The 26,824-nt window shown below is 34.7% G+C and overlaps 2 protein-coding genes across 2 annotated transcripts; one reads left to right on the top strand and one right to left on the bottom strand.

Annotated features, from left to right (window-relative positions):
* Window positions 1-36: 36 nt before the first annotated feature.
* On the top strand, window positions 37-24,332 carry LOC113872338 (nuclear pore complex protein NUP160). The gene is made up of 28 exons (XM_027509825.1): window positions 37-291; window positions 380-512; window positions 599-866; window positions 1,175-1,235; window positions 1,373-1,530; window positions 2,453-2,538; window positions 7,272-7,376; window positions 7,466-7,560; window positions 8,073-8,193; window positions 8,822-9,004; window positions 9,121-9,310; window positions 9,478-10,046; window positions 11,276-11,438; window positions 12,577-12,851; window positions 12,960-13,147; window positions 14,593-14,669; window positions 14,762-15,108; window positions 16,075-16,143; window positions 16,224-16,542; window positions 16,961-17,092; window positions 17,235-17,343; window positions 17,441-17,512; window positions 17,725-17,848; window positions 18,259-18,366; window positions 19,314-19,454; window positions 22,200-22,373; window positions 22,456-22,574; window positions 22,672-24,332. The coding sequence occupies exons 1-27, from the start codon at window positions 104-106 to the stop codon at window positions 22,495-22,497; spliced, it is 4,497 nt and encodes a 1,498-aa protein (XP_027365626.1). The 5' UTR covers window positions 37-103; the 3' UTR covers window positions 22,498-22,574; window positions 22,672-24,332.
* Window positions 24,332-26,824, bottom strand: LOC113872339 (zinc finger protein 593). Its single transcript, XM_027509826.1, has 4 exons — window positions 26,601-26,824; window positions 26,332-26,440; window positions 25,908-25,970; window positions 24,332-24,559 (listed from the first exon to the last, which is right to left on the bottom strand). Exons 1-4 carry the CDS (start codon window positions 26,683-26,685, stop codon window positions 24,457-24,459), a joined length of 360 nt encoding a protein of 119 aa, XP_027365627.1. The 5' UTR covers window positions 26,686-26,824; the 3' UTR covers window positions 24,332-24,456.

Genomic DNA, 26,824 nt, shown 5'->3' with positions numbered 1-26,824 from the left:
ACATTATTCTTATTTTCACTTTTAGCGCCAAGTCTTAGAACCCTGAACTCCGTTGCACTAGCACTAGGGTTTTTGTTCGCTGCTGCGATTCCCTTGGAAGAAAATGGGAACCGGTTCGACGTTGGCCGGGAAGGAAGTCCCAATCATTGGAAGCGACGCCGTTCGCTGGATCGACCTCTCCGTTCCTTCTTCCTCCAACATTGCCGCCGTCGACGGCGGTGCCGCACCTCCCCCCACCGACGACCGCGCCTCCTGCTTCGTCATTGGAGATCCTCCTTCCTATCTCATCTGGTTCACTTCCTCTCTCTCTCTCTCTTTTCCTCACCAAATTTAAATTCCCCTTTCTCATTCCAAAATTTCACCGTTTCATTAACCGCAGGAGAATTCACAAAGCTCAGCCTCAAGCTCTCGAGTTGCTCGAGCTCGATGCTCTTAAAGAATTTCCTCGCGTGGGACTCAGATTCACTTTCCCCGAGGCGCTTTGCCCCTTCGCATTCATCTGCAAAAACGAGGTCATTTGTTCACCGCCTCTGGTTAAGGTTGTTGCGATTGTTCGCGTTCGTAACTCGTTTTTCGTTGTGTTTTTTCATGGATGCAGTTTTCTGGCGCTTCTAGATTCCCTTACTTGCTTTATGTGTTGACTGTTTCTGGCGTGGCTTACCTCTTGAGAATTCGAAATGTTTCTGCATATGCGTCTATCTCCATTTTTCCCGTGGACGAGCTTTTTGAGCTTAATGTGCGTGGTTATATTCCCAATCATGCGGCGATAACTGCCGTAACTGCAACCGCTGGGGGTCTTCTTGTTGGCACGAGTGATGGTTGTGTTTGCTGTTTCCAACTTGGTGTAGTTGATCCAAGTGCTCCTGGTATGGTTAACTTGTGAATGCGCTGTTGCTTATATGTTTTCTCTCTCTTTTCTTTTTGTTTACTTTTGTTGTAAGTCATAGTTGTATAATTTGTATCTCCTCTGGGAATTTGAGATTGCCTTCCAAGTGCTCCTCCAGACTGATATAAAGTTTGTAAAGTTGTTTTGTGTGATTTGACGGTGGACTAGAGAAGTAGGATGGATTTAGCTGTATAGCAACTTAAGCTCAGCTTTGACTACATTAATTTTTGTTTATTTTTATTTATTACTTTTCAATGGTTTATTATGAATTTGTTTTTTTCCACGAAGGTTTTGTGCATGAGCTGAGAGATGAGGCTGGAATCAGTCGCTTGTGGGGTTTAATATCACGGTATTTTTTATTTTTTTTTTAAATTCTAATAACCATGTTTAATATCTTCTCCGATCTACCAATCTGTTCTCTCGTTCTTGGATTTAACCTCCATCTGCGTTTTGAATGACAAGACATTCATTAAATATGTTTTCTAGGGGGAAAATGGTGGGTACTGTACAAGAGTTGGTAATTTTGGAGTTGCACGAGAAAAAGTTTTTGTTTGTGCTTCATTTGGATGGGACATTACGAATATGGGATCTTGCATCTCATAGCAGGGTCTTTAGTCATAACATGAGCATTTTGACAATGGCAGGTATTGTGTACCTCTCAAATTTAATTCCATAGTATATGCTTTTATATTTTTGTTATACTTGCTCCATTACCATGCAGGCCTCCATAAACATTAAAGAGGACTGTTAATCTTGATTTCTGAAGTGTTCATGTCTATGAGTGGGAGAAATGAGGAAGCTTGCCATTGGATTTTACATGGTGGTTTCAGGATTTCATGTTTAGGTTTATGAGAGTTAAAGAAATGGCATGCACTGCATGGTATTAGGTAATTAGGTTATTAGCAGATAATATGGGGAGTTCAGGGCCAAGCACTGGCTGGTTTGGATGTTAATCCAATGACTGCTGGGACTGGGAGGCCTTTTAGCGTATAGACTAGAAGTTCAACAGGTTTTTTGGACTGAATTTGGATAGATTATTGTGAAAATAGGCTTCTGGATAGAGTTTATACCAGTGAGGATATCATAGAAAATTTGGTATTCTTAGTTTACTATTTGTGTGTATTATCAAGGCAGATCGCTTATTCCTTCATTTCCTTTTAGTTTTCTTCTTGAATTCATTCTTTTAGAAAAAAGATAAACAAATAAAATTTCCTTTTCCTTTAACTTCCTTAGCAAAACTAATGAAAAATGTCCTTATAGGAGATTCCTTTAGTGCCATTAGTAATTTGTGGTCAATCGGTACTCATGTGCCCCATTTAATTGAAATATGAATATGATAGATTTCTCCATGGCCTCTTGATATTACTTAACCATTGTCAGTAATATTTTTAGTATATTATTGTGAAGATAACCATAATATACTTATTAAATCAAACAATTGATAGAAAAAGTGAATTATATTAATCTCTCTTGTTTTTGTTTCTTGATATATTATGTCCTTGTTCTTTTGTTTACTTGTACTCACAACTGTAGATGTGCTCTCACACTTCACTGTTTGTTCTTCAGGTGCTGCCTTTTTAAGATTATGGGTGGGTCAATCTCACCTCGATTCAAGTATAATTCCTTTGGCAATTTTGTACAGACACACATCGGTATGCAATCAAAGACTTCCGGATTTATAACTCATTTTCTAAATACAGAATACAAATATGCAATGTGATTCAGTGGCGGTGAACTAGTCTGAACTGGATTCTTCTCCAAAAAATATTCTTTTCCTTTTTTTAAAAATTAAATTCTAAAATATTTTTAAAATAAACAAAGGTTCGTATATGAGATGTATTCATGAATTGCTATAATTTAACAATTTATTATGATTTTATTTTTATAAAACTTGAAATATGTTCCTTTAAAGTTTTTCAGAACATATTTTTTCTTAATTTTGTATTACTTTTCTATTCAATATCATAGTGGTCAATCTCGGATAGTGGCGTAGAACAGCTGACCTAAAAAACGCTATACGGCATAGCGGATAGCGGAATGGCCGCTATTTTAGGCATTATAAATATACTCATATAAATTAAATTACACACATATATGTTGAAAAATATAAATTTAAGACCCAAGTTAAAAACATATGCAATATTAATGATTAAAAGTAAAAGTTTAAGAACATAATACATGTTAAAATGTCAATAACAAATAACAACAAAATATAATAACTGAATAAATTTTACTAATTAAATTTAAGTCTCTAATGCGTAGATGTTTAAAAATACTAAGTGTTCAATTCATATACAAATATTTCATCTCAAGATTTGTCATGTCTTCTTTATTTTCACTTTTATCACTACTTTTGTAAAGAACTTCCTCCTCTTCTTCAAAGTCTTCCTCATCACATTCTTCTTCTTCTTCTTGTACAATTTCTTTCCCTTTTCCTTTAGATTTAGAAGAAGAAGCAATTGTAGTTGTCTTGAATTTTGATCTAGCTTGTTGCCTAGTGTAGGTTAGAGGCTCACTAGTCCCAATTGCATTAGCAACAACTCCCCAAGTCAAGTTATCATCATCAAACACTAATTCATCTACAACATCTTCATCATCTTCAACTATTCCTTCTAGCAATCAATCATTACTATCATCAACATCCTTTATGGTAATAGGATCCGCCACATCATAACACTCAAAATGTTTATTAAGAGCTTGGTTATATTTAATGAAAACTAAGTCTTGCAACCTTTGATGCTTAAGTCTGCTTCTCTCTTTAGAATAGATCTATTTTATCATAAATAAATATATTAGTTTTGCACTTTTAATATAAAAACTTTAAATTGAAGTTACTTTACATTTACTTACGTGCTCAAAAGTACTCCAATTTCATTCACATCCAAATGAATTACAAATTAAACTCAACACTCTAATAACAATATTTTGTAAATGTGATGTACGTACTCCATAATTCTTCCACCATTTAGTTGCAAGTTATGCATCAACTTATGTTATATCTACATAATTACATTACAATAAAAAAATTAAACAAATCTCTTACCAAGAGCTATTGTAGCCCTTTGTCTTTTTGCTCCACTTAAACCAAAGAGACCTTCAGCTCTTCTATATGTTGACAATTGAACTATAGCATTGTCTACATCATCTTCACTTGTACATAGTCTCTCAATACATTTATACAAGCCCTCCACAACTTCAGGATCATTTTTAATTTGTTTATTGCTATAAAAAAAATTGAGGATTCAAATAATAATCTACAACATGTAATGGATGATGAAGTTGACACTCCCATCTTCTATCAATTATAGCAAAAATCTCCTTATATTTGTTTACATTTCTTTTGAATGCTTTCTTTAGCTCTATCAATTGCCTCATATATATAACCCATTGCAGGCTTTCTTTCATTATCTATAAGTCTCAGAACTTGCACAAGTGGCCCTATAGCCTTAAGACTAAAAACTGCATCATTCCAAAAAGAAGGCATAAGTACAGTGCTTGTTGCTTTTTTTTCCTTTTAGCTTCTTTGGCCGTTTTGGACTTTAACCACTCATTTGAAGTGGACATTTTTCTTAGGTTGTTTTTTTGATTGTGCAACCATTGTAATGTGAGGAATGTTGTGGCAAACTTTGTCACTCCATATCTAACCAATGTAGCTTTATTTGTGAATCTCCTCATAATGTTCAAAATCAATAAATGATTATAAATAAAACTTATAAGAGTAACTCCCTTTTGAATTATTCTCTTGAGTCTAGGTATTTTTCCAATGTCTTCTAATATCAAGTCAATACAGTGTGCAACGCATTTAGCTTGCAACAACTTACTTAAAATTAAATTGCATAGTCTAAATTTAAAAACTAATAAAATAATTAGAAAGTGGCATTAATAGAGTTAAGAATAATTCTTACTGGTTAACACATAATTACTTCCATTATCAGTAACTACTTGCACAACATTTTTTTTTCCAACCTCTTCAACAAAGTTATCCAAGAGCTCAAACAACTTTTCTTCGGTTTCCATATAAACAGATGCATCAATGCTCTTTACAAACATAGAACCAGTTGGATAATTTACTAAGAAATTGATCATTGTTCTTTTTTTTTTTATCCGTCCACGCATTTGACATAATTGAACATCAATATTTTTTTTTTCTTTTTTACGACTTTTCAACATTTTCTTTGTATACGCTAACTTTTTTTTAAGAAAAGGATTTGTACACTCATGATAAGTAGGAGGCTTTAGATGTGGACCATAGTTTGCAATAGCTTCAACCATTCATTTAAAACTTTTTGAGCGCACAACGTTGAAAGCAATTCCATTCCTACAAATGAATTGCTCTATGTATTGAATTGTTCTTACTCTTGCTTTCTTTACACAAGCATCATTTATACTTGTTTGTCTTTTTGTTTTTGCTAATTGGATGCTTGTTTATTGACTCTTTAACCACAATAAATCTAATGAGCCCTTGACATTTTTTCCTTTTTTGGTGACACTACAACCACTTACATAAACTGATGCAACACTTGAGATTGTATGTCTTTTTCCACTATGAATAGTTTGAATTTTTTGCACGTCTTCTTCCTCATCATCATCTTCATCGTGCTGAAGTAAATATGTCTATTTTAATTCTCTTCTTTTCATGAGTTGCTATTAGTATTTTTTTTATTTCTTTGGGAATCATTGGACACCTATCAACATCTCCCTTCACTCCCATCAGGTGTCTCTTTGCTTAGGTAATATCACTTATAGTTGTTTTTCCACAAAAGTCACAAGTATCAGACTTATTATTATTTATGTCTTTCAAACTATTCCATTGCCAACCTATATCCAAATTATTTCCTGAAGGCTTCATTAATGCACAAGATGAAATTGAAGCAGAGCTGGTTCCTTGTGACTGATTGGAAGGGGCAGCCATTACTTCTACTTTAATCTTTGAAATTTAGAACATAATATAATAGAAGAGTCAAAATAGAGAAGGATAAAAAACAGAAAAATATAGGAAAAAAACAATTTTTTAGTCACTGGAAAGTTCGCCAAAGTTGGAGAAGATGATCGGAAAGTATTTGAGTAATGTCGGAAGTTGTGCTGACCTTAAAGAAGATGACAAGAGATGAAAAAAATGACTCAAATTTGGGTCAACTTAGAGGCTCACTGTAGACGAAGAAGATGATTGAAATATGTCCTCCTTTGGTAGAAGACTCGTAGGAGATGAAAGCTACACTCTAGATGTAGAAAAACATAGATCAGAAGAGAGCTGAGTTGAGAGTTGTGGAGAGGTGACTTGAGGGAGGCTAGGGTTTTGTGTAAGGAAGAAGAAGATTCAAAAATAAAAGGGGGCGATGAAATTCCCAGACTACCCCCCCTTAAAAGGCCCCACCAATAACAAAGAAAGGGCAGAATCGAAAGTTCCAGGGCATAAAATAGCAGCTGCTCCAGCTGCTATTTTCGCAAGTTTCTGCCGTGATTTGCAGCGCTACTGCCGCTACTGTAAAACACAATGCTACATGGTCACTGTCGCGGGAAGGTGCCACTCTGCCGCAATCGCGGGCGTTATAGGCGCTATTGACTAATATGTTCAATATGTTATATAATATTAAAAAATATATTTAATTATGACTGGTAATAAATGTTGGGCCTTGAAGGAATAACATGAGAAAAAAATGGGAGTGACAAAAATGAGAATGTTAAATGGATGAGTGATTGCATAAGAAAGGATAAAATAAGAAATGATAGTAAACGAGAAATTATTGGAGTAGTACCTATAATGGAAAAAATAACTGAAAACCGTATAATATGGTTTGATTACGTTCAGAAAAGACCTTTGGAGGTACTAACGAGGAGAGTGAATGACATGAATTTTAGCATGGTAAAAAGGGGTGGAAAGAGATCCAAAAGAACCTTAGAGAAAGTTATTAAATGAGGTCTTTGACCAAGCTCAATGGCTCTGTGTGATCGATGTATCTGGTTTCACTTAGTTAGATAAGGTTTTGTTGTTGTATCACCGGTTTGACCCCAATTCCCAATACTTTGAAATGTCATTTCTCTCTATCTGCATTCCTTTATTTTGACTTGATACTTTGGGTTTTCATTTTTTACTGTTTTCTGTCACTCTATGGTTCTTTCATTTTCCTTTTTTTCTTCTTCTTCCCCATTGGATAGGGTTGAATCTGCTCTCTCTTGTTATAAATTTTGGCTGAAATGGAAAAATTGTAGTTCACAGTATAACCTGTTTCTGTCGTGGCTTGAGAAATCTGAGTTGTCCAATAAAGACAGTATTCTCCGTTGGAGCATTGGCTGTTTAGCTGATGTAAAAATTGATATTACACTTTAGATTGTCATTATTGTATAGCTTTGTTTTGTTACTGAGATTTTAGGCTTGATTATGAAGGATGAAAACTTGGAGATGATCTCTTTATATAGTATCCTGTATAATTTTGGGGACAGAATTGTTTTCTCTATGGAGCCTTCAGTGCAAAATATTCCCTTGGAGGAGGTAATCTGTTAGTTTTTTTCATTAAGCTAGGATTGAATGTGATTTTTTTCCTCTTGCTCCAGATGTGAGACTACTTTTATTTTGTCCAGGGACGATGCCTTGATGTTAAATTAACATTGGATAAGATGTGGATACTGAAGGATGATGAATTAGTATCACACATGTTTTCTACAAATACTGATGAGTATGCTACATTTTCAGTTCTTTCATACCTGGCTGTTCATTTGATCATCTTTTCCTAGTAGCTGTAGTTTAAAAAACCAGGCATTTGTATCTCTAATGGTTTTAGCATTTTACTACTCAATTGGTGGGAAGGCAGTTGGTTTAGAACTCTAATATAGCTAAACCTTTGTACTCACACCACATAATTTGCTTTTGAAAACAGTTGTCATCAATCCATTTGATTTACATGTAGCCATCATGTTAGTATTGTAAGTCAAATTTCTGAAAATTTGGATACTGATAGGCAACTAATCATATAGTTGCTAACTTATATTTGGATAAATTGTTGTGCACAAATTATGTTACACTCAATGCAGTATAAATCAATTTTGGGCTAATATGAAACTCATTTATGATTATATAATGATGGGGAAGTTATAATCCAATCTACTGTGAATTTTTAAAAAAAAAGGATCATCACCTAAAAAGTTATTCAATAGTTCTAAGATTAATTTTGTTTTACACTGGTGTCAGGGTAGAAGCATATTCTTATGCCTTACAGGAAGAATTTGTTGCTGATCAGCTATTTCAAAGTTCAGAACACCTTGCAGATGAAATTTTGCGGATCACACAATCAATATTTTCATCTTCAAAGGTATGGTCATATATAATTGTCATCTTTGAAGGTCTTGGAGGCTTTTTATTCCTTTGTTAGTGGTGAGAAAAATGGTTACTTCACAGTTCGCTGAATGCATCTACTCATTGGTTGCACTGTATTCATGTCATGTGTATATGCTCAAGTACATGTGTACTCAGTACTGTGCTTGCTAATTGCTAATGATGGTTTTGCATCAGGATGGTTACTTCCACTCTAAGAACGTAGTGGTGGTTTGCATCCAAACTCTCTGGGGGCATGTTAATGATATGCTTGAGAAGGAAATTGTAATTGCATACTCTTAATTTTCATGGTTTAAGATCTCTATCTGAATCAATTTAAGTTGTTAATTCCGTAGCATGTACACATATTGCACAAAAAGTGTTTGTCTATAAATGGTTGAGAAGCAAGTTATGCTTTTTTGCTGCTAAAAGTCCCTAAAAAATGGAAGATGAAATAATTGAAGTTTTGAACTACCTGTGCAGGACTAAAAATCTTTTGATTCAAGTGACTTGTAAATTGTTATCGTGCTGGGAATTCTTGTGTTTAAAGATATGACAATTTTTTATTAATGAAATACGAAGTTCATCGAGAGCAAGAGTATGACTCAGTTATTTCTTTTCTGCAGGATGATATTTTGCCTTTTGTATCTTCTATTTTCTTAAGAAGGCTGCTTCTTCCTGGGGTTCTTCATAGTGGTACTTTGTATGCAACTCTGGTTGAGTATAGCGGGCATTTGAGTGAATCTGAGTTACAAACATTAACTGCTGATGGACTGAAAAAGGAGATACTTTCAGTTATAGAACACGAGGTTATCATTATCATATTTATTACCTTTCCTTGAACCCCCCCCCCCCCCCCTCTTTCTCTTCCTAAATTTTTGTAGGGGTGAGCTGTGGTAAACTGATGAGATTGATAATGTGGTAGGTTGGATCTGAAAAAGTGTCTTTATTGCACTGCTGGAAATGCTTTTTCACCCGCTATTTCCATAATTGGTGCAAGAACAATACCTCATATGGTTTGCTTGTTGATACCTCTGCTGATGCTGTTGGTTTAATCAGAAAAAACACAGTTTCACTTTTCCGGTCTTTGGAAGATATTGAGCGGATTGTAGAGGGTAATAAATAATTATGGATATCTCTCACTTTTCCCTCTCAATAAATTTTTGTATTATTAAAATATATATGGCTCTTTTTAGATTAGTTCTAATTAACTTCCTCATTATAATCAGTGCTTTGTTTACCTATGCCTTTCTTAATATGGACTTTTCTTTATATTTTTTAGGTTCTTCAGATGAAGTTGGTGAGCTCACAGGCCTTGTGGATATATTTGATGATGATCTGGAATGTGAAATTCTCATTGAGGTGCTCAGATGTGTTATAAGTTTCAGCCAACAGTTGGGCAAAACTGCTTCTTCTATATTTTATGAATCTCTTTTAACTGCACCTGCGATCTCTTCTGAAGATATCATTTGCTATATTGTGAAGATTCTGGAAACTGGATATTGTTTGCCAGGTCCAGCACTCCAAACTTCTACATCTGGGGATCATATAATTCTTGAGAAGGAGGTAGCAGATCATAAAAGTTTGAGGAAACTTTCTGTTGATATATTTCTGTCGCTTCAAGGCTTGTACAAAAAGGCTTCTGCATGGGGCAAGATTCTAAATGTAATTGAGAGTTTCCTGAAATTTTTGGTTCCACAGAAAGTAATACAAAATTTTGACACTGAAATGTCATCAAACATAAATTCCTCCGTTATAGTCTATACTACTTATCAGATTGCAAAGGTTATGTTCGAATCTGCCTGGGATTTTCTTCTATTTTTAAGCTATTTGGTGGACATCAATGGTCAGGTGAGTTTATACTATGCGTGAGTATGCTCATAAGCATAGTTTTCTTATTGTAAGCATCAGTTAATTGAAATTATTGTCTCATTAGATAAGATAGCAACTGCAAACTCTCACTTGTAAGTTGCTTGTATTTGTTTTATTTTCTTTATTAAATAATAAATTAGTAATACCTGAAAGTGTAATGCTTGATGTACTCGAACGGAATTTGATGTTTTGTCAATTCTTGAGCTCCCAGCAAACTGATACACTAGAGAAATTGAATACATCAGAGTCACTTTGATTGTTTTTTTGTTGTATTGCTGCCTTTGCACTGTGTTGGTGAGTCAGTGGCATAACAATGACAATTTTTTTGGGTTTGTGCATGGATATGATGATTCACATATGTTAAATATTGTCTATTAGTTTCATATTTAAATAGGTTCCAAAGCTTCCAGTTGAGAGATGAAAGTTAGAAATTAGGCTACAATACATGTTAAAATGAATTGATTCTATTTTATTTCCAATCCTTAGAAATAATAACATTGAGAACCTGAGTGGCTATCCCTCCTGAAATAGTAGAATCTGAAATTTAAAATGTGACAGTTAAAATGTTTTTCAGACCCTGAATAGAATGTTTTTCAGACCCTGAATCGGCAATAAACTGAATTTATGTATCTACATATATATGGCTCCCATAGTTCATAGGAATCTGCTGAGTCTTGTCAACTCACCAAAACTAAGTAATTTGGTTGGTTTATTTTAGTTTCTTGGTTTATATCTTGGCTGTGAAGACCCATCAATTGTTTGAACCTCAAGCAAATGTTGTTAATGAGTCTGGCTTTGTGGATGGCCAGAATTTTAAGCTGATTGTAAGAATGTTCGAAAAAAATCATATATACATCTGGCTTAAAAATGCACATTAGTTTAAATTTTAAGAATTTATTATTTAAATGTTTTGATGCAAATCAAGGTTTTGCTAGCTGCTAAAAGTGGGATTTTTGTGGGATTAAATGTTCATAAAGAACAGAGTTTTTAAGTCGTACAACAAGTTTATACTTTTGTCTCAATTGTGGGGTTCAAAGATTGTATTCTAAAAGTACTTGGTCAGCCTTGATCAAGTACCTTGTTGACATATTTTTTGTTGAACGAGTTTTTAAAGCATTCAGTAGGTTGTATTTGTCAGCAAAATGCTGTTACTTTTTTGTGAACGCAGATTAATATGTTTTTAATATAGTATTTTTTTTTTCATGCAGGTCCACTTGTCACATGATGATATAACCAAAATACAGCTTGAGTTAGTTCCAATGCTTCAAGAAATTATTTTTGAATGGTTAATCATCTTCTTCTTTACCATCACACCAGCTGCACCAGCTGTAACTGAGGACTTCAATTCAAAACTTTCATCATTACAAATAGGTGGGTTGTGTGGTGTGCGTACTTTGTTTTATTACTGCACATGCAAGTTTACTAAGTTTGACATGGATTTATCATTATAAGGGGATAAAGCCTCACATGATCATTACCCTTCTCAAAATCAAAAGAAACTAGTGAATTTCCTGTGCATTACTCAATGTTTTTGAATTTAATTAAAATGTTAGGAAAACATGAGATAAAAATGTCATCATTGCTAAACATTGGTGGAATCACGTACCTTAAGAAATAAGAAAATGCAATAGATTTTTTTATATTCAATGGATTCTCTTTTATTGAATAGGAACATGTTAAAGTGAGAGTCTTTCCAAATTTAGGAGGAAATCATGGAAATAAATTATTTGTATTGAGGCATATCATGTCAATGTCTACTAATTTAGTGCAGAGTGTCAATTTTAAATGCAATGTCAAATTGGGATTGACTAAATTTAAACAATAATATTTGAGAGCAAGAAAAAATAATAGAAATAAAATGTGAAATACTTGGTGCAGGAGAAGCCATGTGAGCCTTGTTAAGGGAGAAAATAGATTCTAAAAATCCTCTTGTTCAAGAATTAGTAATTTATAATAAAACAGTGTTTAGACATTGAATAATTTCTTTTGCTCCCCATAGAAATGCTTTTGTTGTACTTGTACCAATATTATATATTTTTCCATATTTTGGGGTGGAAACATGCTCAAATGAGTGAGATTTTTTTTGTATGTATATATATAATTGTAAATAAACTGTACAACTTCTATGCTGAATTGCAAAAACAACTGTTCAACACCAAATTTGTTGACTGTTAGAAATTCCAAATATCAGTACTTAGTTGCAGTAAAGCATGAACAGTTTGTTAATTAGAGAGGATAGAAGGACAGGGACCTAGCTTAAATTGTTGGAGGAGTAGGGCGTAAGCTTTGTTAGCAATGGGTAAACAGGGTAGTGGCTCATTTGTAAGGGAAAACCTTTGGAGGAGAGATCTTTCTCCTCCTTCTGTTGATTCAGTCAAGTGATAAATTAACTTTGTTCTTTTCTTTTTTTCCATTGTGAGTTTCTTATATTTACATATGAGGCTTCCTGAATTGAATACGTATAAGCCATACCATTGATATTATGTTAACCTTTTTGGTCAAGATACAGATAACAACATGGGGAAACAATTGTGGAATGAGAAGCTTGGCAGATGGGACTTCACATTGGCTTTTATATTCTTGCTCAATGTTGGAAGTTCATCTATGGACCATAACAACTTCTCTTCAGAACGTTTTTCAAATGTGCAGAGCTTCATTAATAGGACAAGAGATTTCATCAGTTGGATCATTTGGGGCCAGGCTGGGGGATCTTCTACTTTCTTGATCCGTTCTGTTGATCTTGCATTTATCCTTTTCAAGCATGGCCAGTATGGTGCTGCTGAGGTTATTTACTTGTCTTTTTTTCCCTGAATGGGACTTTGGTCCCTTCTCTTTCTTTACTCTGTTGTTATCTTTACTAAAAATATCCTATATTTACAAATGTTTCAAAAGCAATTGCTTATGATGGCGGAAGCACATTTACTAAAGGAGAAGACATCCCAAAGTATTCAAGATGCTGATGGTGGATGGTGCATACGTCATCATCTTCTAGGATGTTGCCTACTTGCGCAGGTGCAGTGCGGATTACATACAATCCAGAAGGATAAGAAAGTTTCTGATGCCATTCGCTGTTTCTTTAGGTATACCTATTCACCTTTCAAATATTTCTCTTTCTAATATTTGCATTGTGTGGATTCATAATTCAAGGATGCAACGTTTGTTTGGCATTTCATCCTCTAACTTGATTACTGAGATAAGTAATTGTTTAATTCCACTTAATTGAGGTTTTGACCTTGAGCTTCATTTTGAGAATGAAAAAGTCTAAATGGAAGCCATCTTACTCAAGGCAGTCAAAATTGAGATCCTACCTAAAATTTGGAGAAGGGGGGGACATAAATTGTGTGATCATAGCACGGATCATATAATCTTACCTATAATGCATAATTATATGTACACATGGATGTGTGCGTGTAAGAACATATAAGAGGAAAATAACCTAGAATCACTACTAACATTTAATTTAACGTAAATTGAAAAAGCATAAGAAGTTGCACCCAACTCACAAGTCCAACTCACAAGTCACAATTAAGTCTATCCCCTAGCTACCACCTGTAACAGTTGCAACACCATTCCCTTAGCACTGCCTCTGCTTGAAGACAATTTTAATACAGCAAAAAAATCTGAGTAGTCCATTCTAAACCCACACACAACAGTAAGTCAAAGAGGGAAGGGGGGAGGTAATCAGCACCACACTCAAGTCAGCTGATGTAAACCACCTACCACCCAGAAGTAGATGAACCACCATCCACTAACCAGCCAATGTAAAAACAGCTCCCAGACACCAAGGATATCATGAGATAGCAGATTGAAGCAACCTAGGAACCAACATCTTGTGTGACAGGTTTGAGTGCTCTAGCTAGTCAAAATGGCAGAAGACAAAATAGAGCTTTTCAAGAGTCTTAAAATTTGGGTGGGGGCTCAGTCCCCTTTGGGATTTTAACTTTTAAAAGCAGGCATTGTCCAACCTCACCAATCCTATACCTAAACACAATAACACTTGATCTCACTTGATAATGTTTTGGGGTGTAACCTGGATTGCTGGGGATGGCAAAAATTGTAGAATTGTGCAATCTCACGAGTAGTATGATTGCAATTTTAACTATCTCGATATTGTTTATATTATGTGCTTGCTATTACAGAAATTGCAGAATACTATATCTCAAGTGTTCCAGAAATTGCTGAAACAGATTAACTGCATATAACTTGTTACCTAAAGCAATAATAGCACAGATGTCAGTTGATATAGACTAATAGAGGATAGTGAGGAATAAAGTTTTCAAATTTGGGAGATGATTGGAAAGAGAATTTTGGGAGATCAGAATAGTGTCTTAAGTAATTTGATCAATTGTCAACTTGGAAATCTCATACAGTACAGTCTTCATGTGTGTGTTTGTATGGGTCTCTCTCTCTTACACACACCCATAAAGTTTTCAAATTACATGTTTTATGTGCTCTGCATATTTGCTTGTGAATGCCTTGAAGAATGATTGTATATGACACGCATCACTATTGGTGTTTAATTCAGGTCTTCATCTGGAAATGGTGCATCTGAGGCTCTGCAGAGTTTATCTGCCGATGTAGGAATTCCATATCTTGGCTTTAGTGAGTATTTCTGTGGCTAAATTCCAATTATCTAAGCAAACAAATAATCTTAGGTGTTATTTGCATTTTAACTTTTGCGCTTTTTTACGTAGGTGGTTGTGCATCAATTGCTGCATGGAAGCTTCAATACTATCAATGGGCAATGCAGTTATTTGAACGTTATAGCATTAGCGAAGGTGCCTGCCAGTTTGCTCTTGCTGCACTAGAGCAAGTTGACGAGGCTCTATGTATGAAAGATGAGAAGTGCATGAACAGCTTGGATAATGAATCAGTGACAACCATCAAGGGACGACTGTGGGCAAATGTTTTCATATTTGCGTTAGACCTTGGTCGATACTATGATGCGTATTGTGCTATAATTTCAAATCCAGATGAGGAGAGCAAGTACATCTGCTTGAGGCGTTTCATAATTGTTCTTTATGAACAAGGAGCTATAAAGGTCAGATAAACTGTGATGAACTCTTCTGACCTTCCTTTATTAATTGGTCTCTACCTTTGTTATCCTTAAATTGATATAAAAATAGACAAAATAGATATGAAACTATGCATTTTTTAATGACATTTTCAGGCTACTGCCCTCTAAGATTGACTTCAAGAATATTAATTAGTAATAACTTGAAGTCGATTAGATGATTGAAGTGGGTATTTGAGTAAAAGTACACAAGTATAACCCTCCTACCTCATTTTGCAGACATGTAATTTGTAAATATGTGTAAGTCTATGCATATAAGGTTGCTATTTTGTGTAAATCATGTTTTGGTATATTTCCAATTTTCGAGTTTGTAATGTAGATTGGATAAACCTATTTTAGGATTTGATTTTCTAATTTGGGATTTTTAGTGTGTTAAAGAATAGTGCATGTCAGTAATTTTCCAATTTACAACTTCTATAATTGCAACCTTGTGTGCTTTCTACTTTGTTATATTTAGTAATTTGGGATTATTTTAGATTTAGTTTATTAATTTAAGATTTTGTTTAGATTTATTATATTTTTATTTTGGGCCTCCTTTATGTAAGGTTTTATTTTCCCTATGAATAGGCTCTCCTTCTAAACAGTTGGCAAGCTTTGAATAATAGTTGAATTATATTCTTGTTTTATGTGTGAGTCAGGGAGTATCTTCCCTACAGGAGTACTTTAGGTTTATTCAGGGGATTACCTTGTCAAAGGGAACACCTTTGAGATTACAATTCTATATCAATCTGTTATGGTTCCTATACTTTTCTAGTTAAAAACTAGTATGATGTTCCTCACATAACATGCAGAGTTACATGTTAGTATTTAATACATTTTGCATGTGTTAAAGGATAGTGAAAGTAATTTCCCAGAAGAAATTTTATACTTTTCCATTCACATATTTTAATTAGTGTTTCCCCTCCTCACCTTTACTGTTCTTGTTCTTCACAGATTCTCTGCAGTAATAAACTTCCCCTTATCGGTTTAGCGGAAAAAGTAGAGCAAGAGCTTGCTTGGAAGGTATGCCCTTGCTGAACAAATTGAATGCTGTTAATTTTAGTTTTCTTCATTGTGTATAATTTCTGCTATATAATATGTAGGCTGAACGATCTGATATTTCTGCGAAGCCAAACTTGTATAAGTTGCTTTATGCATTTCAATTACACCAGCATAACTGGCGCCGAGCAGCAAACTACATATACATGTATTCAGCTCGTTTGAGAACTGAAGCGGCTTTGAAAGATAGCCAAGGCAGTTCCTTGATGTTGCAAGAGAGGCTGAATGCACTTTCTGCTGCTGTCAATGCACTGCATCTTGTTCATCCTGCATATGCCTGGATTGATTCATTGGCTGAGGGAAATTCTCTTATGAATGAACAATATCCAAGTAAGAAAGCTAAAAGAACCCCAGACGAACATAGTAAGTAATTCAACAACAAAAGTAATGCTGCTAGTTTTGAGCTTATCATTTCATTATGAATTTATGATGGTTATACCAACATATTTACTTCAAATTTTTAACAGAATGAAATGTGCAAGGGCAAAAAGGATTCTTATATATTTCTATATGTTGGATATTATGTTTTTCACATCTGTACTAATATATGGTCTTTTTAGAAGGGTCTCCCTTGCAGATGTGTTGGGAGATTGACTAGCTTTGTCTCATTGATGATTTCTTTGTTCTCATTTGTTTTATTTTACTTTTTTATTTTTTAGCATGATCTTTCCGCCTAATTCTTTGTAATCATCTTTGTCTTGATGAATTTCTTCTTTTATCATTAGAAAAATTGTATTAATTTCTTTTAGAGTTGTGATGACACTATATTTTAACTTTGCAGCACCAGGTGATAATGGTGCTGAGCCTCAAGACTGGCAGTCCTCTATTGATATTGAAAAACTTGAGAATGAGTTTGTGCTAACTTCAGCAGAGTATATGCTGTCACTTGTAAATGTCAAGTGGACATTTTCTGGTAAGTCTCTTTTCTTTTCAATTGTCTGTGAAACATATGGCTGCTTCCAGGGTGACTGATGATATTAAGTTTCAATATAGATTTTTTTCTTCATTGGATAAAATTTTGAACCTTTGTTGTCCCTTTTTTTTCCATTTTAAAGGAAAACATGGAGCTCTATCAGATTTGGCTGAACTGCTCGTCCAAAATAATTTGTATGATATGGCCTTTACAATCCTTCTCAGATTTTTCAAGGGTTCTGGACTGAAGAGGTTTACTTTCTGCACTTAACTTGTGCATATGCACACACACACACACACACATATATGTATGTATTCTTGTGCTTATATGCTTGGTCTTTCTCTGCAGGGAACTGGAAAGAATTTTTTCTGCTATCTCATTGAATTGCTGTCTAGATAAAGTGGAATCCACTTGGGTTGAGTACGTTGACATATTCTTACCTTCTTGTTGAAGAACTTTTTATTGTGAATTGTTAAAATACGATACCCGACTTAGCTTGTCAGTCATTCTGATGGCTTTAAAATTTGTGCTTTTATCATTGTTTATTTACTAATTTGGCACTTTATTTTCAATTTTTTTCTAGGCTGTTCTTGTCAGTACTTACGAGTTTTATCATGCTTTTGTGATTTCAGGGAACATGGTCATTTATTAACATCATCAAAGCTTGAGATGGTAATCCATGGCTCACCTGTTACAGTTCCCACAAATCCACGACCTGACAGATATAGTCGTTGGGCAACTCTTAAGCTTTACCTTGTTAGTATCTTCTGCTAGTTATAATATGTTAGCCCTTAGTTGATTTTAGCCTATGAATCAGTCAGTCTAGAAGAGAGGAGGGGTTAATGATTTGAGAAGTTTTCTTGCTGAACACCCACATACTCAATTTTTATTTTTGGTTTTGTTTTCTACTTTAGTGGTTTTATTATCTGGTATACTCGGTACCTGATATTACATTACGTGAATAATCATATAGATTGGTTGTTAATCAAATTGGATATAAGCCAGGTTGCCCTAGAGATATTTTTTTACCTTAAAGCTAAATGTGTAAATAATTAGATTAATGCATTTAGTTCTCATGGTAGATTACCGGTTATTGACATAAGTAGCTTTTGTTTGCATTTTGTATCCCTGGTTCACCCATTCTTGAAATTACTCCTAAATTGCAGGAGAAGTATAAGGAGTTTCATGGTAGATTACCGGTTATTGTTGCTGAAACTCTTCTACGCTCAGATCCTAAAATTGAATTGCCTCTTTGGCTTGTTCAAATGTTCAAGGTAATTTTCTAGGATGAAAACTGCAATTGCTGATGTGAATGACTGTTTTAAAATTAGTTTTGGTAGCATTTCTGAAATACTAGTTCTTTACCTTTAAAAAGTTCTACTTTTTAGAATTTTGCAGTTACTGTATGGTACATGATGATCTTCGTTATTCCAGACTACTATAAAATCAGTCACACTCACCTTGAAGTCACTCTATCTCCCTTTGGTTGATGTCTCTCCATTAGAAATAGGTGTGGAAATGGAGCAAATCAAGCCAGGCTTTACTCTAAATGGGGCCTGACCTATTTCCTAAATGCAAGGCCCAAAGTTTGATTTATTTACATGATATAGTTTTTTTCCCTTTATGGTAGGCCTATCTTGGCCCTTATAAAAGTTTTGTCTGACTCGAAAGCTTATTTAAAAGTTTACTCTTTGACAAGACCTTTTTAGGGACCTACCTCTGATAGGCTAAGGAGCCCAAGCTTTTATGTCCCAAACCTAAGACTAATGTGGTGACACATGTAACATAGGAGAACTAAATTGAGAATTTTCTCATACTACTACTACTAAATAGGCCAGTCTTTTAGACTTTAAAGGCTCTGTGAATTGTTTAATCCTTTTAACTAAGTAGACTTTTAAAATATACATCAATAGGCCAGTTCTTTAGATCTAAAAGGTTTTGTGAATAGTTAATCTTTTTAACTGTGGGCTTATTAAAAATTCTTGGGTAGCTTATTTAACAAACAGATATTATTCAGATCAGGCCTAATCCTGGCCAGGTTGCAGGCCCCTGATAGGCCACCTGACCTACTCCTATTCCCATTCCCAATTAGAAGCTTGGAGGGTTGCCTGTAGCCAACTCTAACAATATGAGAGATACTTTTGCTATTATCGTGCAACCTTGGCTACTATAACATATGCTGTAGTACGGTCACTGATATTGTTTGTATGGCTTGTGACAGGAGGGTCAAAAGGAAAGGATGTGGGGGATGACTGGCAGGGAATCAAATCCAGCATCTTTATTTCAGCTTTATGTTAGCTATGATCGATATGCAGAAGCTACTTATCTTTTGCTTGAGTGCATAGAGTCATTTGCTTCAATGGTATTTTTTTTACTCTTACTATGATCAACTTGATGCTTTGTACGTTCAGGTTGGAACATGAGTGTGCCTTTCTGCCACCTTGTAATATATTTTACACAACATAGTGTTTTTGTTTCGTCATGGAAATTGATAATATTCATTAAATTGAAATTTGTTTTACAGAATTCTGTTTACCCAACAAATGACCTTTTTGTACTCGTCCAAATCTTTCTATCATCTCCTCAAGAGGCACTATTCCAATATATTTTTGTATACAGTCATTTCTTATTTTGTTTTTCTTGTGTGACTAACATCCATTTTAACATTCTCATTTCTGCAATTGTTACTTTTTTCTCATATTGTTGCTTTAAAGCTTAACGTATACTATCATAGAGGAAAGTTAGTTGTATATTAGTGTAATAAAACTTATCTTTAAGCTTAGATATTATTGTAGGTGCTGAAAATTTTGGTTGGAGTGTGGTATCTGAGTAACTGTAGTGCTGAAAATTTGGTGTGGTTTTATGCAAAGTTATCAATCCCAAATAGCGGTGCCTAGCAGATAACCTTCAAAATGCTATAGTGGGATGGCATATAATGGGATGACTGTTATTTAATTTTTTTTATATGAATATACAATATATACATAATTATGTATTTAATGCTCAAAATATTAATAAATAAAGCATATGAATAATTATTTACAAAAACATAGGTCTTAAGCAAAATATACAAATAAATAAATGATGCCATTGCTAGCTGTCCACTGTTGCTTAGAAGACACAACAACGAACATAACAGAGGCAACATTGCAGAATCAAAGAATAGAGAGAAGAAAGGAAGTGGATTTTGATGAAGTTGTCATATATGGGTGGCTCTGCAGGATTGGAGATAGTTGTGAAGCAGAACAGAGACAGAGATGAGAGTAGGGAGCATCGAACTGAGGAGAGAAGAAAAACATGGGGTTAGGTCATGTATCTCCAGTTGTGGAGCAAAACAGTGACAGAAATGAGAGTAGTGCTGAACAGAGAAGGGGAGAAGAAAAACATGGGGTTTGGTCATGTATTCTGAAAGCTGGGAAGAAGACTGTTTTACCCTTAAAAAAAACCTCAAAACAGTGTCATCTTAAGGGAAAAAAGGGAAAGTTAGCTTATTTTTGAACGGTGAGAATTCTTTTTTACCCTTAAAAACCCTAAAAATTGAGTGTAGAAAAGGCAAGCTGGCATTTTTCACTGTACCAGCACTATTGTGCCCGAAAGGCTGGGACAGCAAAATGGTCTGCTATGCTAGATCTGTGGCAGTTGAAGGTTTCTCCGCCACACACCACTGTTTTTGTGTGCTATTGATAACTGTGGTTTTAGGTTGTTAAAGACTTAAAAGTTACTGGCTTGTTAGGTGGTTTAAGATTTATGATAGTAGTTTTTTGGGTTGATTGTGTTTCAGGGAGAGGGAGATTGAGTCTGTGGTGCATTCTGTGACCATTAGCAAATTGTGGCTATCAATGTTGGTGTTCAACCTGGTTCTTTCCTTTCTTCTATGTGCAGCCAAGGGTTTTGTGGGCTTGCAATTAGTGTGTTGCAGGATAATCTTCCCTCCTATGTGTGGCCCAGGGTGCAATGGGTAGGAAGTTGTCAAACTTGAGAGTTTATATAAACTCATGGAGGGTTTGTAGACTTGCCTCGTAAACTCACAAGAGTTTTCCTAGTATTAAAAAGATATTAAAAAAGCCTAATCATAGTATGCAAACAACTTAAAATACCATAAAATAGTTGAAGTCCAACATTCCTACTTCATAATAAAGCACACCATGTATTATCACAATTCAGTTACAGCAGGATAACACAACAGGCAATGAAATCATGTTAACAAATTCTTAATTTTCAAGGTCAACTAATATTGCAAGGACTAAGTTCAGAGTATGAACTTCAGATGGAAAAAAAAGAGGATCAAATGGGAATGGGATGTGTGCAATACCCATAGCAAGTGAGCAACTAACTGAACTAGAGGCCAGAGTTAATTGGTACACCTTCAATTTCAGCCCAAACTGCCAAAGGCTAGTAACCAAGCTGGGAAGGTGTGGTAGTCACAGAGCAACTGGTCCAATCATTGGCTCATTGCAGATTTCAGATTGCACAACACAGATTGACTTTGGGGCAACCAAACTCTATTGTCAAAGGCATGCTAACGGTGCACAAATCAGTGAGAGCACAAAACCATGTTTTCCCAGATATTTGGAAGGAAGATGGAAGAATGTCATTCTGTGCTGTTTTGTCCATTTTTGGGTCTTTTTCCTGCAAAATTTGCTAACTTGCATAAAATTGTGAGTTTGATTGTGTTTAATTGATTCTTGCTTGGTTTAGCCAAGTTTGAGGAGCTTATGTCGGTTGGCACAATTTCTCAACTTAGACACAAACTTAAGGCGAGTTAAAGGGTTAACTCATGATTTTAACGACCACGATGGATGGTTTTTCTGGTCATTGCCAGCCAGTGAGGTGTGACCAAGGATGTACAGGTTTGGAACCATTGTCATCCTCGTTTTCTTCTTGACATTGGGTGGTACAGCGTCTGTGCTTCTCTATGCTGGGTTTAGAGTGCTGAGTTTCTTTTTGGTCATAGCTTTCTATTAAATTGGTTTGCAATTTCTTCTCTCCTATCATATTGGTATTTCATAATAGTCACATGTAGACAACTGGCAAATTTAGTGAATGATTCAGCAACAATGATATTTTGTCATTATTAGTAAGTTTTGCTAATATCAACGTTCTGCAGAGACCAGCAGATATAATTAGAAGGAAAAGACCATTTGCTGTTTGGTTCCCATACACAACAATTGAGCGACTTTTGTACCAACTTGAGGAACTAATCAGAATGGGTCACATGGTAGATCACTGTGACAAGCTCAAAAAGATGTTACATGGTTCTTTACAAAATCATCTGAAGATGGTAGGCATAATGTCTTTCTTTGTAGTCTAACTTCTGTTGCTTGGGACAAATGTTCATCTGTCTACTTGTTTCTTCTTTTCAGTTGAAGGTGGACTCCGATGATGCAATTTCTGTATCTTCTTAATTGCTACTTAACTGACCACTGGAGGTGGTAGATAACAGTGCTTTCACAGTGCTCTTAATTACTAGCTGTGCTAACAGGTTTGTCTTTTTGTTTATACCTCCCGTGGTTTCTTTTTTTTTTTTTTTTTGTTCCTCAATTATTGTTCCTTTGAGTAATGATTTCTCTGTTGAACAGCATAATATCTGGTGAAAAGGCCTGAACACGGAATGCTGAAATTTTGGGATGTAAAAGCCATGACAGTTGAGTTTTCCCCTTCTCTTACCAGCAGGGAACAGAGCAAATATGACCGAACGATGGCCAGTACCTAATGTTGTCAAGAATTGGAGACGTAGTCCTAATCGTGTCCATAAACACCCTTGTAAAATTTGTATATGCTGTCTACAGGAAATGTCAAGGAAAGGTTGATTGGCCGCCTTGTTTGATGTGGATGCTAAGGCTGGATTGACGCAATCACAGTTCAACTGATTGTAAGGAAATTCAGTAATGATTAGTGGATGAATATATGTTACCCGTTTTTGCCCACCAAAGGTTGACAAAAAAAGTGTTCTGGAGGAAATTCAATTCGAGAACGACATGATCTAGTTTTATGCCTTTTATTTGGGATCTAGTTTGAAAAAATTAATGGGCAACTCGACCAGGGATACAAAACCCAACTCGCTTACTAAATTGTAGCCAGTTCAAATGTGTCTTGGTCGCCTATATAATGCGTTGTAATGATATCCCATAAACCTTATTAAGGTTTTAGTGAGCTGTATGTAAGAACATGAGCATAGCAATTTCTTGAGCTTACAAACTAGAGATTTAGTTATAGTATAAATTTTGAATGTCTCACCCCCAAATTGTTATTTAGAAATTACTTGGTCATTCAATAGCATAAGTCTAGTACTAATGCAAGCCAGATATACGGTATTTTTGTATGGCAATGTACAATTGGAATAACAAGATTTGACCCTACTAATTCAATCGATGATCTATTAACTCAGTCCCTCATTGATTTAACAATGGATCATTGATCTATTGAGTTAATAGTCCAATTTGTTATGTATATAGTTTTGCTTATTTGCTACTGGATTTAGTGAGCACATGAATCACCAACAATTTGAAAAGTGATTTTGATGTGTCGACGAAAGATGATACGAGAGAGCTCTTTTTCAGTGCGATGAGTAACGTGGTGACATAGGATGAGTTTTGTGGTGAGTCGATTGTGAGAGATTCGTTTGGTTCAAAAAGGCTGTATAATTTTTTATCAGGAGGTGAAGTGTTCTTGCCCGGACTTGAATTTGAAATTACAAGTTAAACTAGGAACAATTTTTTGCCAGTTGATGACATTCGACTCACTACGTTTAACTGAACCGACTACCTAACCAAATCACTGGTCAAACTAGTCCATTCACACATTTTAAAAACTTATTATTGGAAAATCAATTAAAATTGTAATCGAAACAAATGGTACTGAATAATATTCTCACCGCTTTTACAAAACACATCTTAGAATATATTAATGCATTTTTTATTTAAAACACTAATTTCTGAGAATTGTTTTTCAGAATATAAATTAAAATCAATAAAGATAATATTGATAATAAAATAAGGTCGAATGATATTAAATAAAAATAAAATTGTTATAATATTTTAAAATTTTAAGAAAATTAACTATATTTAACTACTTTTAAGGAATCATATGATTTAAATAAAAAGATTCTATGTAATAGTTTATCATTAAAAGGTTATATTAATGGTTATTATTGTCGACTTTTCTAATAACGTAACCATAGATCTCATCACAATAAAACGTTTCTCCTCAACATTTCACATTAAACAAACTAGAGGGAGGAACTAAACAAAAAAATGGGTTGAAAAAATTGAGATAATATTGCTTATGTTGTAATGTAACAACTAGCTCTATATGTTATAACACCACCTTTTAAGACAATCTTCCCACTAACTACCAAAACATGATTACATAGACATTAGCTTTGGTCCATTGTCTGGCATACCCATTCCTGCAGCTAACTCGGCATCAAGTTGCGTATGTGGCGCTGGACCCATCATTTGTTTTACACTGCACAAAGAAACAGTAATATCAGAAGCAATATTATTTCACTCCCATAAATAAAGTGGGATAGCTGCCAAGTGCCAGCGTGCTAGTAGTCCAATTGTTGTTGATTTAAGTTCTTCAACACCGTACTGTGTGATGTTGACATCATAGATTTGATCTTCTAACAGATTACCTTTCTCCCTCTCCTATCCTCTGCGCTGTTTGGTTCAAATGAAGGAAAGGAAGAAAGGGATTTTAATAGAGGGAAGGAGAGGAATTTTAATGAAGGGGAAAGTTACCTTATGTGGTTCATGACGAGAGAGCAGGTAAAAATGAATTTAAAATTATATACTTAGAATGGTTAAATATACATATTAAATTAAGGATAATTTTGTCTGATTAGTTTACAAATTTTTCCCCCCTCTAAGATGAAGTTGATGAGGAGGGATTTTGGACCCCTTTGCTCCCCTCCTTCTCCTTCCAAAATACTAAACTAAACATGAAAGAAATATAAAAATCTTTCACCTCTCCACTTCCCTCCAACCAAACACTATGTAAGGGTAATTCAATTCTTCAACAACCTAATACCAACATATAGGGGGCGAAAGGACACTAAACTATTCTCAAATACATGCATTTTTCATCTAGTCAAAGGGAAGCGCGACCAATACATTTTTTAAGCATAATACTATTGAGTGATAATTACCTTAATTGTCTTTTTCTTTTTTAATTATTGACCTAGTATGGGACATGTTTGAGAATAAAGAGCGTGCTGTTGATATCGTTCATCTTTTGTTAAATAGTGTTTGAATGTTTGCCTTGTTAACCTTGCAAATAAACAACTTTTCCACAAAACAGAGACACGTAATACAAATTCACAACTATCTAATATTAATATACTTTACGTGTGTATAATAAGTTGGAGAAAGCTCATTTTATGAAGGGAAAAAAATTGCAAAAGTGCAGCCTAAGTTAATATGTTAGGACAGAGGTAAGTAATTAACGAAGTCATTGAACTGAATCAACTGATAAGTGCTAACCACTTTCCATCCTTCATCTATACTGTGTATTCCAGCTTGGTCATTTCCCATTCTGTTAACAGAGCCTAGATAAATATGATAAACTTCAGCTAGATTTAAGCTCGAATTCATTCAATTATTATATTCCTGCTAAAAGATAAGATATGTTCCTTTCAGTTTTCACATATTGTCGCACATCCAAAAGCTCACACAGAAAACTTAAAAGACAGGAGTAGCCTCAAAAACTCAAAAGCAATTCAATAAATCTAATCAATCTTTATCAATACAAATACGATAGAATAAAAATATAAAGGGGCTAAAGAAAGAGAGGCAAAAGCACTGAAGCACTATACCGCCTCTTGTGTCGTTTGGTCTTAAAATGCTCATCCCTCACAGCTACATTGGAAAAGTATCGACTGCAATACCAAAAAAAGAAAAAAGAAAAAAACTCAAGTCAGATAAAAACAAAACCCAACCAACAAATAACAAAGATTAACAAAAAAGGGAGATGGAAACCAATACTTCACTACTTGAGAATCCTTAACAATAATCATAAAATGAAATAAGCAAAGTGAGAGTGAGAATTAAGGAACGATAGATAAATGGTTTTTCTCTCATGTTGCTCTAAATTCTCTACCTACACTTGGCATGGCAGTGTTCAAGTAACCCCCAAAACTTTTCAACCCCATATCATAGAATCATTAAATTTGCAAACTTTATTATATCAATAACAAAAGGCACAACATAATGAGCATGAATAATAAATTAGAAACAGACTCGCAATGAAGGCAATAGTACTGGCCCATCCCAGGCAAATCTTCATCAACAGGTAAAGGGTTTCTCTCTTCTTCAGCTTTATTTAGCTGCTCATAAACCATGTCATCACGTGTCCAATTCACAAGTCAAGAATCACATCCAAACAGATTCAAAAAGAGAAAGGGAAAAATATGTACCGTGTTTTAATTTTAAAAACAGAAAAATTTTTAAAAGAGAAATCAAACATGCTCATAGATTTGGAAAGAAAAAAAAAATGACAAAAAGGATATCTTTGATAAGGAATTTGGTACGGCGCTGTGTCTTGTGAGAATATCTTCTTTTCTTCACGTTTCTGTGAGGACATTTTCCCCCCATTCTTTGTGTTTCTGAATTGTTAGGGTTTTTTAGCTCTGGTTTCTCTTCCTCTGTGACTTGTAATTAGGGTTTTTCCTTTTCAAAGCGACGACGAAAGATGAAACGACGGCGCTTCAAATGTCTTTGCTAGAACAACACT

This window comes from Abrus precatorius, unplaced genomic scaffold (genome assembly GCF_003935025.1).
Source record: "Abrus precatorius isolate BTA unplaced genomic scaffold, Abrus_2018 Scaffold7, whole genome shotgun sequence".
Lineage (NCBI taxonomy): Eukaryota > Viridiplantae > Streptophyta > Magnoliopsida > Fabales > Fabaceae > Abrus > Abrus precatorius.
This window is presented reverse-complemented; position numbering and strand designations above follow the sequence as displayed.